The 18,028-nt window shown below is 48.8% G+C and overlaps 1 protein-coding gene across 9 annotated transcripts in view; it reads right to left on the bottom strand.

The window, feature by feature from the left end:
• Window positions 1-18,028, bottom strand: part of PPIP5K1 (diphosphoinositol pentakisphosphate kinase 1) — a 114,623-nt gene that overhangs the window by 16,476 nt on the left and 80,119 nt on the right. For 4 of the 9 annotated variants that reach the window (XM_029910721.1, XM_029910723.1, XM_029910724.1 and 1 more), the window contains 3 exons: window positions 16,822-17,001; window positions 3,045-3,182; window positions 2,371-2,484 (listed from right to left, as the gene is read on the bottom strand). In XM_029910721.1, coding sequence (XP_029766581.1) covers window positions 2,371-2,484; window positions 3,045-3,182; window positions 16,822-17,001 — 432 coding nt within the window. Of the gene's footprint in view, window positions 1-2,370; window positions 2,485-3,044; window positions 3,183-10,333; window positions 10,509-16,821; window positions 17,002-18,028 lie in introns of those variants that run through there. The other 5 variants (XM_029910725.1, XM_029910726.1, XM_029910727.1 and 2 more) reach the window with 2 other exon arrangements.

Genomic DNA, 18,028 nt, shown 5'->3' with positions numbered 1-18,028 from the left:
TTTTTTTTTTTTTTTTTTTTTTTACAGTGCAAATAAGGGGGTTCCAAAGAGGATGGAGCTCGGCTGTTCTCAGTGGTGGCAGATGACAGAACAAGGAGCAATGGTCTCAAGTTGCAGTGGGGGAGGTTTAGGTTGGATATTAGGAAAAACTTTTTCACTGGGAGGGTGGTGAAGCACTGGAATGGGTTACCTAGGGAGGTGGTGGAATCTCCTTCCTTAGAGGTTTTTAAGGTCAGGCTTGACAAAGCCCTGGCTGGGATGATTTAGTTGGGGATTGGTCCTGCTTTGAGCAGGGGGTTGGACTAGATGACCTCCTGAGGTCCCTTCCCACCTGATATTCTATGATTCTATGAAATATTTGTAATAAAAAATGTAAAGTGAGCACTGTACACTTTGTATTGTGTTGTAATTGAAATCAATATATTTGAAAATGTAGAAAACATCCAAAAATATTTAAATAATTGATATTCTATTATTGTTTAACAGTGCGATTAATCACGCAATTAATCACGATTAATTTTTTTAATCGCTTGACAGCCCTAGTCATAACTATACCGTACTTAAACCACTTTATACTAAAAACTAAACTGTAAACTAACAAGGGACTGAAGTGGTTCAACTCCATCTGGCACAGCAGCTGTTCCCTTACATAGCCACTCTGAGAGGAAGGGTCTAAGGGGGCATGTGTGCTCTAATGAGCATTGCTTAGAGAAGGTTCTACCATTAGGTGCCAACAGGTGACGCAATATCCGTAAGTGGGAATATACAGTGCCACTTGAAGAATACTGATTTTTCATCAGCATCTCCTGAAGTAGCTAGGCTGCTAAGCTCAGAGAAAATAAAAACCTGATAGCACCTGAAACCTCGAGAACCCACATCTTATGCTAGGTTGGCAGGACCAGACTCCAGGATCCAGATTGCAAGGGTTCACACCTGCCTGCCCCTGCCCCGGATAGGTCAGTAGATGTGTCAGAGGAAGGAGGAGTCACCTGGGAGGGTTTTTTAGATCTGGGAGTCCTGAGAGTGCCACAAGTAGGGGCAGCATGGCTGCTGTGCAATCTGCCAGGGTGAGAACCCCACCTACTCACCTCCGTGGCCTCCCTCAGCCTCACCTTTTTGGCACACAGAGCCTTCCCGCTTTGTCCAGTGGCCTGGGGTTTACGACGGTCAAGAGCTGTAGGTAAAGCAGGGGCACTACGCCTGCTCGCCTCAGTCTGATTCCATACTGAGTTGCTAGCGAGTACAGAAGGGAGAAAGTCCCAGCTTCATGACAACAAAGCCAATAAAATAAAGCCAGTACCTAGCCCAAAGGAGAGAGGTCTATTTGCTCATCACACCAGATTTTGAGGAGAATTCCGGGTTAGATCTGACCAGGAGCGGAACGAAGGCATGAACCTTGGAGGTGTAACTTTTGGGAAGACGGTCCTAGCCCTGCCCTCCTGCTGTGAGCTCCAAGGAGCATGAGGGAGAGGAGACTCCCACCCCCAGCAAGGACAGAAATGCCGGATGTACTTTTGACCACTCTGCCTAACAGGGAAAAGACTCAACCAAAGTTCCTAGAGGTGAGATGAACCTTATTTTCAAATGCAATCACAGTCACTGTGCGAAGTGCTGCCCCTCACTTTCCCATACAACAGGAGTGGAGGGAGCGTCCTGGACTCAGCCACCCTTAGAAGGAATGGGGAATGAGGTGCAGTGAAAGCACTGGATTCCTGTTCCTAGTTCTGTCACTGGGTTGCTCTGTATCCTGGGGCGAATCCCATCCCCTCTCTGGGGCCTCAAGAGGGTTAATACCACTCATCTGCCCCAAAGGGGTTGTGAAGCTCAGCTGTGGCTGTGATGAGTGACAGAGAAAAGCCTACAACTAAAATAGTAAAGAAGGGAACACCATGGCCTAGAGCTCTGGGGGAGAATCTGAACAAGAAAAGGTATTCTTAGATCAGAGGCATTGCTATTTGTCAGGGAGAATCAGACACACTGGAGAGGGAAACCCCTCTTAGGTGCCATCCAGTCCATCCCCACACTCAGAGGACAGTGCGGGGGTGGCCTCGATAGCATCCTTGGGGAGACTCTGTCCACTCGAGTTGTTAATGTGTCATGATGGAGCTTCCACCTCTTCCCTTGCAGGACCGTTTGGTAGATCGATATCTTTCTCCTTCAGGAAGCTTTTTCCAATACAGTAGACAGGCTACATGTTTTCTTTGTACTCAATTATATCCCATTTCTCCCAGGTCTACACCTGGAAGTCCCCTAAGCAATTAGTCTCCCGCCTGCAAACCCTCCAAGCCAATTATCTTGGCATCCGCCGCAACCACCATTTAGCCCAGCTACCACAAATCAATCCCTCCATAAGAGAAAGGAAACACTCACACCACGGCGGTTTGTCCGAGCGCTGGCGCAGTGGTAGAGATGAGGACGAGAGGATTCTCTGTGGCATGAAGGGGTCACCGGGTGTCTGGCTTCCAATCACGGAATCAAACAGAGCTTGAAGAGACAGAACATCCACATGAGGCCACACAAATTCCATCAACCACACGGATTAACACCCCAGAGTGGAAAATACCAGGCTGCTGCTCCAGCCACAACAGAATCTAGGCCCTCTGCAGATCTACAAGCAACCTGCAGTGCCCCCACCATCCCTCCCGGCACCATTATGGATGAACTGAGGCACTTACTACGCTGAAAGTAGCTATTCTGATAATGCTTTCAAATGGTTTGGCTGACAAATACAGACTCCCTCCTCCTGCAGTTAGAAGCTACTTTTGATTGATTGCCTCTTATGTCTCACATAACCATGCAGGGCCACCCATGACTCACCTCACGGGACCAGCAGGCTCTGGAGCGGTTACTCTAACTGGCATTTGTTACTAGCCTTACCCTTTTCAATCTGCCTCTACATTCTACAAGGAGAACAGAGGATAAACAGGACTTCAGTGTCCTGGCCAGCCCCACTGCCCCCCAATGGATCTGCCACTGCTCCTGTTGGCCTTCTTTTCTCAGGGTCTCAGGGCCTGCCAGCCTCACACCCCCACCCCCACCAGTACCTGTGGATGCTCGAGAGTGCGAGTTGCTGTGACACCTGCACACAGACGTCAGGAACTCATTGACCTGTCGCAAAGAGAGGGAGTTGTGCAGGGTCTCCAGTGGGTAAATGGTGGGAACCATGGAGCAGCCTTCAAAACCTGCAAGAAACCCAGGCAGAAAATAAATACAGCAGACAGTGACCTGGTCGCATGCAGGATCATTCACCACTGAGTGGGGGAGAGGGAAGCAGTCTCCCAAACTAGACAAGGTGGGCCCACTATGAACCCCAGACCCAAATTCACCTCATCTAGGCCAGGAAAATTGTCATTAAGCAAAAACAAGTCTGAGAGCACGAGCACCGGCATGCACAGCCAGAGGGAGAAGCACACATCACCTCTCTGCTGCCCAGTTTGTGGCCCTTTTACTAAATTACTGGCATTTGTTTGGTTGTTGTGGAAGAATTCATCATGTGCCCAACAGCTCGTAGCAGCCCCCCTGGAGAAAGTCAGCAAAACCTTCATGGGAAAATGGCTCCCATTTCTGGTGCCTTAAGTTTGTGACAAGACTTTTTCTCGGTCCTAAAATGTGCCCCGCAACCATATAACCATTTAACTAAAGAAACGGTGAACTACAAGCTGAAGGCAAGCAGCAGCCCAGTCCCACAAAGACCTGCCATGCCCCCTCTTTCCCCACACAGGCCTGGCAGGGTTTACCACACACAAACGGCGGCTGCACTAGAGCCCAGTTCCTCCCTGGCACCGCTCTCAAACTCTACGCACTCACTTCCAGTAGCCACCAAATCCAATGCTACCAGGGCCAGGCATTTCACAAGGCACTCACTCACTGGTCTGGCCTTGCTCAGAGCTCACACCCAGCAGGGATGCAGGAGTCCCTATGTGACATTTCTGACCCCAGAGCCACTGTAACACTAAGGCAGAGGGCAGCAATGCTGCCTCTCTTCTCGATTCTCCTTAGTCCCCCATATGAGCTCTGAGCCAGCGCAGAACTGCTAGCAGCAGGACGGAGGCTGACGGGAAGAGACCAAGGCAGAATGGGGGAAGCTGTTTCAGGCACTCCTGCCTCCATGATCCCTTCACCCTCTTTCCAGGCTGTCCCAGGTTCCCATCCCCCACTTCAATGCTGCCCATTCACCCCTGGCTCCTCCAAGCTGCCTTGGAAAATTCCTGCCTCCCCCAACACCTGGCCCCTCTGATCCTGAAAGGGACTCTGCAATTTGTCCTCACTGATGAAAAATGTCAGCCATGGAGCTGCTAAAACCCTGAAAGCAGTGGAAAGCTATTCCCAGCCCTGCGCAAGTGCTCAGAAACATTTCCAGACCTAATAAAAGGATTCCCGCAGCTCCACGCCATGGATCTACTGAGAGACTTCAGGGAGTCTTACATGGAGGCTGCTTGGTGTAGTTACAATTCCAACAGCTCTGTGCTGCAATGGCCCATTCCTGTGTTGGTGTGGTCAGGTCATCTAACCCATCTCTGCAGAGCACCACTAAGGAGAACAAGTATCTGTGCATGCAGAATCATCTTGCAGGCTGGCAGGAGCACATCACATGGAGATACCATGGAGTGGTGCACTCTCACCCTGCAACCTTTCAAGAGGACAGAGCAGCACTCTACAACCCTGCCGCAGGTGCACCCCCAGCCACAGTGACTAACAGTGCCCAAAGGCTTCCCAGACAGCTCCCAAAACAGAGAGGAGAGGTTTCCCCATGCCAAGGAGTTTACAAACAAATTTTAGACAAGACATGAGAGGGGTAACAACAGCCACAAGAGGAGAGGATGCCTCACATTACATTGCTTCCAAGCAAGGTCTAGTGGAATGAGCAAGGGCTTTTCATGGGAGGGTCGAGGAAGCAGATGTCTCCATTTGATAGTTTCTCATAGGCATTATGGCAGAAGTGGATTGTGACAAGGGATTGAATGAGGAGAGCAGGCCTTGCAGGCCAGCTCAGGGTGGGTATTCCATGCATAGCAGCAGCAGATGAAAACAGAGGGCAGGAGTACTCATAGATCCCAAAGCCAGAAGGGACGATTGTGACCATCTAGCCTGACCTTCTGCATAGCACAGGCCAGAGAACTGCCCCCAAGTAATCCCTAGAGCACAGCTTTTAGAAAACCACGCAGTCTTGATTTAAACATTGTCAGTGATGGAGAGTCCACCACAACCATTGGGAAATTGTTCCAGTGGTTAATTCAGAGATGGACAAACTACAGCCCGCGGGCCACATCCGGCTGCGGGACCGTCCTGCCAGCCCTTGAGCTCCCGGCCAGGGAAGAGTACACCTGGCCCCTCCCCTGCTGTTCCCCCTCCCCTGCAACCACGCCACTGCATGGGCAGCGTAGCTTGCACCCACGCACCTCTCAGGCTTTCCAATAAGCCACTCCTGCCTCTCTGAGCGGCATGGTAAAGGGGCAGGGGATTGGGAGCGGGGGGGGGGGGGGGGGAAGTGGCTTAGATATGGGGGAGGGGGTCCCGGGGGCAGTCAGGGGACAGAGAGCAGGCGGGTTGGATAGGGGGTGGGGTCCCGGGGGGGGTGGTTAGGGGGAGGGGTGTCGGGAGGCGGCGGTGAGGGGACAAGGAGCAGGGGGGTTGGATGGGTTGGGAGTTCTGAGGGGGGCAGTTAGGGGGCAGGAAGTGGGAGGGGGCAGGGAGCGGGGGCAGGCTGTTTGGGGAGGCACAGCCTTCCCTACTCGTCCCTCCATTCGGTTTTGCAACCCCGATGTGGCCCTCTGGCCAGAAAGTTTGCCCATCCCTGGGTTAATTACTCTCACCTTAAAAAATTCACTCCTTATTTCCAGTCTGAATTTGTCTAGCTTCCACTTCCAGCCACTGGATCTTGTTATACCTGTCTCTGCTAGACTCAAGAGCCCACTACTAAATATCTGACCCCATGTAGGTACTTATAGACTGTGATCAAGTTACCCCTTAAGTTATCTTAGCCTTCTTTGTCTCCTGTCATTATCTAGTATCAGAGGGGTAGCCGTGTTAGTCAGAATCTGTAAAAAGCAACTCCTCCCTTGGTGTTCACACCTCAACTGCTAGCAGAGCACCTCACCCTCCCTGATTGAACTAACCTCGTTATCTCCATACTGATTTATACCTGCCTCTGGAAATTTCCATTACTTGCATCTGAAGAAGTGAGGTTCTTACCCACGAAAGCTTATGCTCCCAATACTTCTGTTAGTCTTAAAGGTGCCACAGGACCCTCTGTTGCTTTTGTCATTATCTAGTTAGCTTAACAAAGAGAAGATTATTTGGGGCCTTTACATGGACACAATAGTGCAAGGTCCTAGCTTCCCCATACACTGTCCCCAACCAATGGCTCTCATTGCAGACTGCAGGGAAAGAGGGGTCCCCATTGTTTATGTCCACTCTGACCCCACTTGAAACTACCAAGAGGGAAATTCAATGCCAGGGAGATAGGCACCACAGAGGAGCCAAGATAGATAAGAGACATAGGCAGAAATAAGTGCTAAGTATTACTAAAGATCTTAATTATTATTTGCAGGCAGGAGCGTCTAGAGCCCCAATCAAGAATCAGGGCCCCACAGTGCTAACCGCTTTACAGATACACTCATGACAGAGATGGGCCCTGCCCCTGAGCTACAATCTAAGTCATAAGTGAGAGACAACAGATGGGGGAGGACACAGTGACCATGAGAGGGTACTTGTCAGCTTCCCACTGCTGCCTGGCCATTGTTGAGGTTTTTGTAGGCATTGTGTAGAGGAGAGTTTTAAGGCAGGATTTTGGTGGTAGCTTTGTGATACTTGTGCACTAAAAACCCAACTGCACAGAGAGAGACAACCAAGCAACCATCAGAGGTACACTTTTCATTCATTGCTATTTCAGGCTGGTTTGGCACCAAGTGCCATCACACTGAGGGATGGGTGGACAATGCCCCAAAGCCAACCCCAGCCAAGGAGCGGCACGTATGCTGCATATGCCTGCTAAAACTCTTAATGAAGTTTTCATGATAGCAGCTGGTGTGAATCCCAAACCCAGTTAATCATCACTAGACAAAAAGGATGGTGTGGACACCGCTCCCAAATTTTTGTGCAGTGACGGGAAAAGGGAACTCTAGCTGCTGCTGAAATTTTATTATTTGTTTAAATATACAATAAATATTAAGAGAAAAACCTGTAAAAAACTAGAGGATTATGTAAAACACTAAGCAACATGGGTTTGTAAATAACAGATCTAGGGACAATCTCAATAGACCTCAGATGTTGAGCAGACTCAGTTCTGATTAAACTATTTCGATTACAGAACTCCAAGAAAAGTGCATGTACTGCTGAGAGTGGGGGGAGGGGACTCAGTATGGAGCACTCTTACTGCACCTATGTCCCAGAGCAGTGGCAAAGAGCGCAGTGCTGCTAGATGAAAAATAAATTTGAGGTGCTCACTGTTCACCCCCTGGCCATATTACAACTCGAGTAATTATATCCTAGCTATAACTATACCCCCTCTGGTTTCACATGGATACTGTATCTTCCATTTCGGTCATACATTGTTGTGTACTTTGCTGAGCACCATTAAGCCACAGGCAGGCTGGACTGTCACACTGCATGTCAGAAGTAGCTGCATTTCACTGGTGGATGAAATGACTGATGTATTAAGGAGTCACAGGAGAGGGGAAGGAAGGGACAGAAAAGTTAAGTAACCCCTCCAAGGGCCTGTAAGCATTCTCACTCCGTGGAGATTCGTGAGCTGTCCAGACCAGGTGGAAGGTGGGCTGAGGAATTCTCAATTAAATAAAGATTGTAGCACCACTCTCTCAAGCCCAGAATCAGAGTGGGACAATAGTACTTGGTGAATATGTGGAGTGAATGCCAAGTAATTGCTCTATAGTTCTCAGCAATACAGAAATGCCTGAAACAGGCCACAGAGACAGCACTAGCCCTGGTTGAGCAAGTTCTACACCCTGCTGGGATAAGGTTTTTGAAACATCTGGTTGCATATGGCATCCCATTGCTCTTTACCCATCAGACATCTCTGTCTACCCAAATGCCACATCCCTTCCAAAAATGAGCCTTAAACATATAAAACGTCCCCTAAGCAGAATTCATCCTGAAAAGGTGTGATGAAGTGGGACTGTTCTTAATGTGTTCTTTGAATACTGAGTGGGGAGTATTGGCCTGGGAAGGTTGCAGGGGAGTTTTGCTGGGGCTGTCTGCATGGGGGATAGGAGACTGTCCCTGAGGGGGGGGATACCTGAGCATGTAACATGAGAACCCAGGAAGGGGGTTGGAGGCCAGGTGACACCTCTGCCCGGGAAACTGGACAAAGGCTGGGGGAGGAGTTGCGGGGAGGCTGAGTAAGAAAGCTGGAAGGAATTGCAGTTTGCAGCTGGCTGGGGAAATGGAGAGGAGCCCAGATGGGCTCTGGTTCCCCACGGGGCTCTGGCCTCCCTTCCCCCGCTCTCCCAGATAGACCTAACTGGGGGGGTCTTGTTGTCTGTACCTGCAAGACCTGTCTTGGACTATGTTCCTGTCGTCTAAATAAACCTTCTGTTTTACTGGCTGGCTGAGAGTCCTGGTGAATCGCAGGAAGCTGGGGGTGCAGGGCCTGGTCTCCCCCACACTCCGTGACAAAAGGGAAAAAGCTAGAGATTCCATGAAGTCCAAAAAGGCCTTCACTGTTATTAGTTGCACATGGAGGGCACTCTGATTCTGCAATGATGGGCAGCAAGGGCCTCGTCCCCATGCCCCTCCAGACCACAAGTAGAGATGATGCGGTAACTGTCTGTGGTAGCTGACAGCAAAGCCGGTGAGCTTTCTCCCTGCTGGTAGTAGGCGGAGATAAACGCAGAGAGCACTGTAGCCCGGGTGTTCTTCAGTTTCTCTCACACCTTATTCATTTTGGCACTAAAATGTCCATGTCCTTTAAATAGTAACCCCTCAGTCTTCAACTAAGCCATGGATGGTAAAGCCTGAGAAATATAGCTGAGCCTCAAACACATCAGAGTCTCGTGATGGATGGTGTTTTCCTTAATGTCCCATCTCATATGATCGAGAGACTGCAGAAGAATTCCAGCTTTAAAACTTTTTTTTAAAAAGTTTCTAGCTTTCAGAGCTGCAAAGAAAGGCTGGAAAACGTGAAGCAAGTGCCCTGCAAACACTCAGAAACCGGAGAACAAAATTAAAATGTTACAGATTTTGGGCGCTATACCTTCTATCTCCAGGTTTCAAAGAGGGAAGGGAATTCTGTACGTGAGGCCATATCAAATGTAAGAGAGGGCCTTATATCCATCCAGAAGTACTAAAGATTGAACTTCCCTGAGGGGTAGCAGTGTTGTGTTCCCAGTGCCACCGTTCTTGGGTAATACTGATGGAGATGATTTTCCAGAAGGTGTGAGGTGCCAAGGCATCATCCCCATTGCACCAATTTAACTAAACTGGCTTCTGAAATATAAATCAAGCTGTTTGAGTGGCTAACACTCAGTGAGCTTATCTCAGTTTGTGGCCAGGCCAGGAAACATGCAAAAGCCCTTGAAGAACAACTCCTTTCTGCATAAAGTTTCTCCTGTGTCATCTTTCCCCAATGATTTAAGTTTGAAGTTAATTGGAGGACAGTTCAGAACTGTCTTTAAAAGAGTCGTATATTTTCACTTTTTGAACCTTGTTCTAACATTTGCTTTGACCACTCATATGAGACACAACCTGCTGTAAAAATTTCAAACTTGTTTTTTTATATTTGAATCGTTAATGAGAACTCATGCAGATGACTATCATGACATTTGAGAGCAGAAGTTTTTAAGTCACTGAAGGCATTATCTCTGTCACAACTTCCATAAGAAACTCTGTTCCATCTATGCCAATATTTTATTTTGTTAAAAAGTAAGTTTTTAGCCAAGATTTGGATACTTCAGTTTTTGGACTGCAATCTTCTGATTTCTCCTGTTAATTTTTTTTTCTTCTTGTCTCTAACTATAATGTTCTAATTAAGTGGGTTTTAAATCACTAGCTCTCTCTTTACAACAACTCAAAACTATAACACTGAACTATTTTGGTTTTTAATTTCCTTAGTGTTAGACACACACCTCTCTTGTGCTTTAACTATAAACATGCTCAATGACCCCTTAAAGCATCCAGCTACAATGGTTGGGATATCAGGGGACAAAGCTTGGGTTCTCGTTTGAGCTCTAGTAGACACAGAAAAGAGATCGGCAAGATCTCCAGCAGGGACAGCTCTCTGCTCTGGCTTCAGAGCAGCCTGGTTTGTCCAACCCCCGCTTCCCTTGAAGTGATCTTGCCTCTTTTTAGTCTTTGTTGCTAGGAGACCAAGGATAATTCTAATCACATCTGCACAGCAACAGCCATCTCCTCATTGCTTGATGGATGACAAGGACCACATTGAGAAAAAAAGATTGTTTTGCAGAAATTCCCCTCCTTCCGCATCTTCAGAACCTGGGGTCTGTTTCTTCACAGTGTGAAAGGCCAACCCTTCTGCACCTGTCCCCTTCCTCCTTCAATTCAGAAAGGAAAAGCCGATCGATGCAACACAACACACACAGTTCAGCAAACCACATGCACCAGCAGGTTTTATGGTGTAAGAATATCTGGGCTGGCCAGCACCAGTTAGATAATTTCCTTGCACACAAAAGGATACCCCCTCCTACCCACTTTAAACCAGCCAGAGGCACTACCCACAAGATTTCCACACTCCTGAAGATGAGAAACACCCAGAGGAACAGGAAGCTATCACACCATTTAGATCTGATGCGGAAATTCCCTGCCCACTCCCGGACCAATTCCCATGCAATGCAGATACACAAGCAGCTCTCCAGTCTACATTAATCTGGAAAGCAGCGCACCTCCCTCAAGCATCTCACTTTCCATGCATTTCCAAAGGAGAGGTTACTTACCTTGTACAGTAACTGGAGTTCTTCGAGATGTCTGTTTCTCTGCGGGTGCTCTATGCCAGGATGTGTGCACACCTGTGCACTCTGGATCAGAGATTTTTTTTTTGTCAGCTGTGTCCGTGGGTCCGCGCCTATGCCTTAGACACCCTCGTGCTCTAGTATGAGGGCATATAGGGAGGGGCAAATTTGCTGCCACTCCAGTTCCTTTTCAATGGCAAAAGTTCACCAAGAGATACCGAGGCAGATGGGTAATGGAGCACCAAATAGGGACACACATCTTGAAGCACTCCAGTTACTGTACAAGGTAAGTAACCTCTCCTTCAAGTAGAGTCCCTAAAGGTACTCCTGAGCAGCACCTCCAACACGGAGGAGGGTGCTGAGGAGGTGGATTCAGTCAAGATCATAAAACAGGGTCACCGAAAGCCGCATCAGCTATGGGAACAGTGACAAGAGCATAGTGCTGGGAGAACATGTGTATCAAAGACCAGGTGGCTGCTCTGCTGGGATAGGTATGTTTCTCAGCAGGGCAACAGAGGTAGATTGAGCCCTGCTGGAGTGAGCCATAACTCTCGAAGGGGAGCAAACCGCTTAACCTTCGTTGCAGGTTAAGATGCATCCTGCAACCCATTTGGACAGTTTGAGTGGAAGTCACCCGTCCTTTCATGCGTTCTGCAATTGAGATCAGAAGTCTCAGTGTAGCCCTGTCCAAGACCCAGTCCTATCTTGGAAAAGGCAAGACCTTTTCTTACATCCAGTGTACAAAGGCTTGGAATAAAATCAGCAGTTAACGTGGAATTCTGAGGATCTCTCAGGAAGGAAGCGAGGATATGGACATAGTATCACCTTGGCACAACTCAACACAGTGCACAGCAAGTCAGCCATCAAGGCTCCACACTCCCCTACCCTCCTGGCCAAGGGGATGGCTATAAGCAATGAGGTTTTAAGAGGATGGAAGAGGGAACAGTTTACCATAGGTTCAAATGGGGATTTCCTCAGCGCACTGAGGACTAGGTTGAGGTCCCATGATGGAGTTGGTTCTTTAACTGGAGGGAAGAGGTTGAAGAGCCCTTTGAGAAACCTCATCATGGTTGGGTGGGTGAAGATTGAAAGTCCCTCAGTGGGGGAGCGAAAGGCTGCAACAGCAGCTAGGTGAACTCTAACTGAACTCAGAGATAATCCTGGAGTTTTTAAATTGAAGAGGTAATTGAGAACGTGTGTTAGACGAGAGTCAAGAGGAAATACAGATTGGTTACTGCACCAACTCTAGAAGCATTTCCACTTCTGCAGGTAAGTTTTTCTCATTGTAGGTTTTTTGCTGTGAAGCAGCACTGTTTGTACCTCTGGGGAGCAAAATCATTCTATACCAGAGAGCCATCTGGTAGCCCCTCCTGGAGGTGAAGTGCTGAGAGGTTCAGGGGGTGAGCCCAACTCTTGGGCGAGAAGATTCGCTGTCAGGGGAAGGTGGAGATGCAGTCAGAGGTATTGAAACAAGCTCTGAGAACCACACCTCTCTGCGCTATGGCAGTGCTATGAAAATGGCTACTAATTTTTCTTGTTTTGATTTGTTCAGACCCTTGAGCAGCAGGGGAGTCAGGAAGATAATCACACAGCAGTGCGTGAGGCCAGCGAATAATTAGGGCATCTCCCATTGGGTTATGGCTGTGCCCTTCCCTCAAGCAGAACTGCCTGCACTTTGCATTGGCTAGAGCTACAAGGAGCTCTGTCTGTGGATGGCCCCAGGTAAGAGAGATCTCTTGGAATACCTCATTGTTCAGTTTCCACTCGTGTTCGATGCTGAAATGTCTACTGCATTCAGTAGTCCTGGTAGATAAACCATTGATATGCACCAGATTCACAGTTTTATGGATTCGGCGCATAAGGATCAGGATCTTGCTCCTCCTTGCCGATCAATATAATACATTAGTGCTGGTCCACAGAGAAGCATGCTGATTGACAGGCCCCCCGATGCGTGGAAGGAGGTGCTGGCGAACATAATCAACCACTCAGTTCTAATACATCAATATGGAGGATTGCCTCGAGGGGCCCACTTGTCCTGGCTGTGAGAGTGTTGAAAGCATGCACCCCCTCCTATCAGAGAGGCATCTGTAGTGATGATTCTTGTGGAGAGGGCTGTAAGAACTGAACCCTGGTGCACACGTTCTGCAGATCCTTCCACCAATTTAGAGACTAGCAATCCCTCCAGGGTACGGGCCCTGGCTTGGATACGTGGTGTTTGTTGCGGATGTAAATGGTTCTGAGCCAGGCCTGAAGACACCAGGAGCATAGTCTTACCAAGGGTATCACAAATGTACAGGCTGCCATGTGGCCCAGACACTGTAGACAAGCTTTTGACGTGGTTTGCTGGCTCTGTTGTATTGTCAAGACAAGCGTCGAATCTGTCCCTGGGCAAGTATGTTCTGGCAGTGGAAGAATCCAGAGTAGCTCCCACAAAGTCTATTCATGGGGTGCGTGTGAGAGTGAAGTGGAGGACCAGTGACTGAAACAGAGATAGGGCCTTGCTGGTTGCAGTCTGTGCTTCGAGGAGTGACTGACCTTTCAGGAGCCAATCGTCCACAAAGGGAAAAAGGAAGGAAATGGGGGAGACGGTCCCCACAGCCTAGGGGTGAAGGGGGGCTACATGCAGTATAAAATCCAGAGCAGGAGAGAGAGTTCATGACCCAAGACCACCAGGTCAAAATGGTTGTTTTGAAGATGTTGCCAATTGGGAGATCACAGTAGAGGACTGTCCTCTCAGAGGACCGGAGCTTCTTTTGGGGGGGGCTCAGCAGTTCCTGTGGGCTGGCAGTGGACTGGGCTTGACCACTGAGCCACCGGCAACCTATTGTACTTTCTCTTTGCCATAGGTGTATAGATGCCCAGATATTGTAGCATGGCCCAGAGTCCTTAGAGTGAATGGACCCATCCACAGCATCACTGAACAACATGGGTCCCTCAAAGGGAAGGTTTGACAATATTTTGTACCTCCCAACGCAGACCAGAGGACTGCAGCCAAGAAGCTCTGCACATGACTATTGCTGTAGCCAGGGAATGAGCAGTTGGGTCAGTGGCTTCTAGTGAGGCTGTTATGAGGGCTTGAAGTTGTTCCCTCTGATCCTGTAACAAGTGGTCAATAAAAGGATGAAAATTGGGAAGAGTTCATGAAATTGTGTTTTGGTATCAGGGCTTGGTAACTGGCTGCTCTGAACTGGAGCGAGGCTGAAGAGTAGATTTTTCATACCCAGAAGGTCCAGTCTTTTTTGTTCTTCATCAGACGATGTAGAATGGAACAGATGTTGTCTGTTCCATTTGTTGACTGCCGCCACAACCAGGGAGTTGAGTGTAGGATGGGAAAAGAAATATTCTAATCCTTTGGGAGAGAGGTAGCACTTTTTGTCTGTCTGTTATTATGAAGGCCGTATAGTTGCTGGGATTTGCCACACAGAACGTGCAGGGGCCAGAGGAGCATCATTAATGGGAAAGGCAATTTTGCCCCAAAGAAGTGTGTGAAGGATGTCCATCAAGGAGTATTTGAGGTTCCTGTATCTCCTCCAATGGAATATGTAGAGTCTCCACTATATGTTTCATAAGATCCTGAAATTCTTGAAACTGACAGCATAAGACGGTGAGGGAGGCATGAGCCTTGTCTGGGGAGCAGGAGGGTGTGTGGGAAGGCAAAGATTCTTCTTCCATAGGTTGCGCTTGCTTCCCTGTAAGATCCTGCTGTGTGGAAGGATCCAAGGGTGGCAGCTGCTGCTCTTGACGTGCACTCCTACGAGGTGGGACCCTGTAGAACTGGTCACCATAAGGGGCTCCAGTGCTCCAATAAGCCCACTGTGGTGGCTGTAAGGGACAGGACCCCACTGTTGTCCTTACCAGAGGTATTGCCTGGATAGGAATTTCATCATCAGGAGGTACTCTGAGTGAAGGAGGTTGAAAAGAGGAACCCTTTATGACACTTCAAATTTGGATGTGTCCTCTTCTGTGTCAATTGGAGGGGCAAATAGTGTCGGTACCGGTGGTCAAGTCAGTATCAGGGCCCAAAAGGGGGCTGTTATTGCATCAATACTGGAAGCGGTTGATATGAAGGTACCAGACAGTGTAGAGTCAGTAACGGAGAGAAGTGTGTCTGTGTACCCGCAAAGAAGGACTGGAGGCTGGGACGGCACTGGAGGATGAGACATGGTTGAAGACAGTAGCGGAGGAAACGTAGACTCCAGCAGATGAGGCCGTACACCAGTGGAGAGTGTCTTTCAGTACCCCTCAGCAGAGGTGATTCAGGGTACTCCAGGATCCAAAGGTCCACATGGGTCAAAAGATTGGATGGTACTGGGGACCCCAGGTAGGAAACATTGGGAGTCAGAATATCTGGTGGTACCGAGATGGTACCAAAGTACGATTGGCACATCCTTTATGTCTGGTTGCTACAGGCAGTACAAACAATGATTTTGGCTTAGCTCTGGAATGCTTACACCTCAGAGGCACAGAGTCCAGTGGCAATGTAAGTACCACTTCAGGTAATTTACCAGACGGTTTCTTGGTATGCAGCATAGTCACCTTAGCCAGTGCTGTGGTCTCCGTTCCGAAGGGGATGGGAGCCTCAGAAGTACCCGTAATGGGACATCATCTCTTGAGACCCAGATTGAGAGGTTGACTTTCCCTTTCTCTTCTCCTATTCTGGGAAAGGGGGCCTTCTCTTCTTCAATGGTTTAGATGGTTCCGAAGGGCCCCCCAGGTCTTTGGTTACTGTCACAGAAGAGACTGTCACCGGAGCTCTCTGAGGGTCTGACATGTAGGGGGAGGACTCAGATCCTGTGGGTCTCAGCAAATGCTCCATTAACAGGAGTTTGAACCTGTTCTCTCAATTTCTTAGATCTACTCTTAAACCCTGAGCAGATCTGACATTTGGAAGGGACGTGAGACTCCCCGAGGCAGCTTAAATGTCCATTGTTGTGGGAGAAAGATCTATGGCAGGTCTGGCAGGGTTTGAAGCCCAGGGGCCTGGGCTTAACCCATACTTGAGGCCATGGATCAAAGGCCTGAATTGGGCAAAAAAGAGGGAGGGAGGGGAACCTATTAAAAAGAACAAATTGTGCTAAACAAAAATAAAGAAAAGAATACTAAGAAAAAGAAGGACAAGAGGAGTAGCCAGCCTTGAGGCCAGCTAGCAGACACCGTGATGCTCTGTTTCAAACGGCAAGTGACTGAGAAGGAACCGGGAGTGGCAGCGGGTCCACCCCTCCCTGTATGCCCTCGTACTGGAGCATGAGGGTGCCTAGGGCACTGGCACAAACTCACAGACACAGCTGACAAAGTCTCCAATCCAGAGTGCACAGGCGCATGCACATCCTGACACTGAGCACCCATAGGCGCACTACTCGAAGAAGCAACAGGTTAATTTCAGGGGTTTCTGGCTGCTCGGTCATTCTTATGCTATGGCTCCTGATTCTTCATCCTTCTCCACACAGCAGCCATCCACCTCAGCTCCTTTATTAAACTGAAGGGACATGAGGATTGGGCATGGGGTAAAGAGTGTTATGTCAGCAGTCCATCAAGCTGCTGGAGCAGATGAAAGCACCCCAATCCACATTGGCCATCGCTCCACAAAAAAAGCACAAGTACCCACTCTGACTAGAGGAAGAAGGCACTGCGCAATTGCCAAGGATGAAGACCACAAAGTTAAAGCTACACAGAAAAGTTATTAGCCCTACATAGAAAGTACCTTCCTCGGGCTCCAAAAATGCCCTGATGCAACCACCCACATGCCTCACTGCAGCACCAACCCGAGGTTCTCAGAGAGGCAGAGCGGGAAATGCTTTCCCTGGTTTAGAAAGTGCAGCAGACATTGCATTCTCAAGCAGACATCACCCCCCGCTCAGCTACAAGAGCGTGGGCTTGAGGCAGCTGCAGCATGCAGTACCGTAGAGGCACTCCAAGTCATCCTGGCCTGAGATCAGCCAGCTCCTGAAGAGACGCAGGTGGTAGGAACACTGATGTAGGTGGTGGGCCAGAGTGGCATCCAAGGAGATGTTCCGTCTCATGGCATTGTCAGAGGAAAAACGGCACAGCAGCGGGGCAACACGGTGGTGTTCAAGCACATCTAGAGGAGAAGGGAACCACAGAAGACGAGAGAGAGAGAGAGAGAGAGGGTAGCTGAGAAATGAGAAAATGGAGACAGGTGGGGAAAAGGCCATGTGCTGAACCCCCAGCCCCAGGGCCGAAGAGTAGGAAGAGCCCTCTCCTCACCACACAATAAGCTGAACCTTCAGCCCCCAGGGTACAACTCCATTGAAGAGCTCATTTACATTTAGGTTGTTTCTTTCCAAGATTTTAGTTTTTCTAAAATGAACAAACCCCAGGAACACATTTTTAGCCTGTGTGTAATTAAGATCCAGGCTGGGCTACAAAACAAGAAAGGTAGCCCCAGGCCTGGCCCTTCTCCCACTGAACCAAGAAATCCAGATTCAGCCTTTGGTGTCAGAATCCTTAGCACTTTGTTTGGGGAAGAAAAATGTCTGGCTTGGAGAGCCTAGCAAGGCTGGAAAATAGCCAGCAGGGAGGCTGAGAAATTAGCTGAGAACAGATCACCTGGAGGTTCTGAAAATGCAGAGGGGCACAAGTTATTTACAGCCCCCAAGAAGATGAGAGTGCCAAGAAACACTGGGAAACGTATCAGCCCCACTCCATAGAATTGTATTGTCATCCTCAAAGCACTGTGGAAAGACGACTAAATTCCTTCCCTTCACGCACTGTGGGACTCATGATATTGTAGCCCAGTTACTCCTGGAGTCACAGATTTTAAGGCCAGAAGGGTCTATTATGATTATCTAGTCCAGCCTCTGTCACAGGGCAGAGAATTTCACCCAGTGGTTCCTGCATCGAGCCCATCGCTTATGATCGAGCTACAGCAGATCTTTTTGAATGAGACATCCAGTCGGGATTTAGACAGGGAATGCATCGTGTCCCTAGGTAAGTTGTTCCAGTGGTTAATTACCCTCACTGTTAAAAACGTGCACCTGATTTCTAGTCTGCATTTCATAGAATGATAGAACTGGAAGGGACCTTGAGAGGTCATCTAGTCCAGTCCCCTGCACTCAAGGCAGGACTAAGTATTATCTAGACCATCC

Source organism: Terrapene carolina, unplaced genomic scaffold (assembly GCF_002925995.2).
Source record: "Terrapene carolina triunguis isolate 2854851 unplaced genomic scaffold, T_m_triunguis-2.0 Scaffold67, whole genome shotgun sequence".
Classification (NCBI taxonomy): Eukaryota; Metazoa; Chordata; order Testudines; family Emydidae; genus Terrapene; species Terrapene triunguis.
The sequence above is the reverse complement of the archived record's forward strand: the minus strand, read 5'-3'. Positions and strand labels throughout refer to the sequence as shown.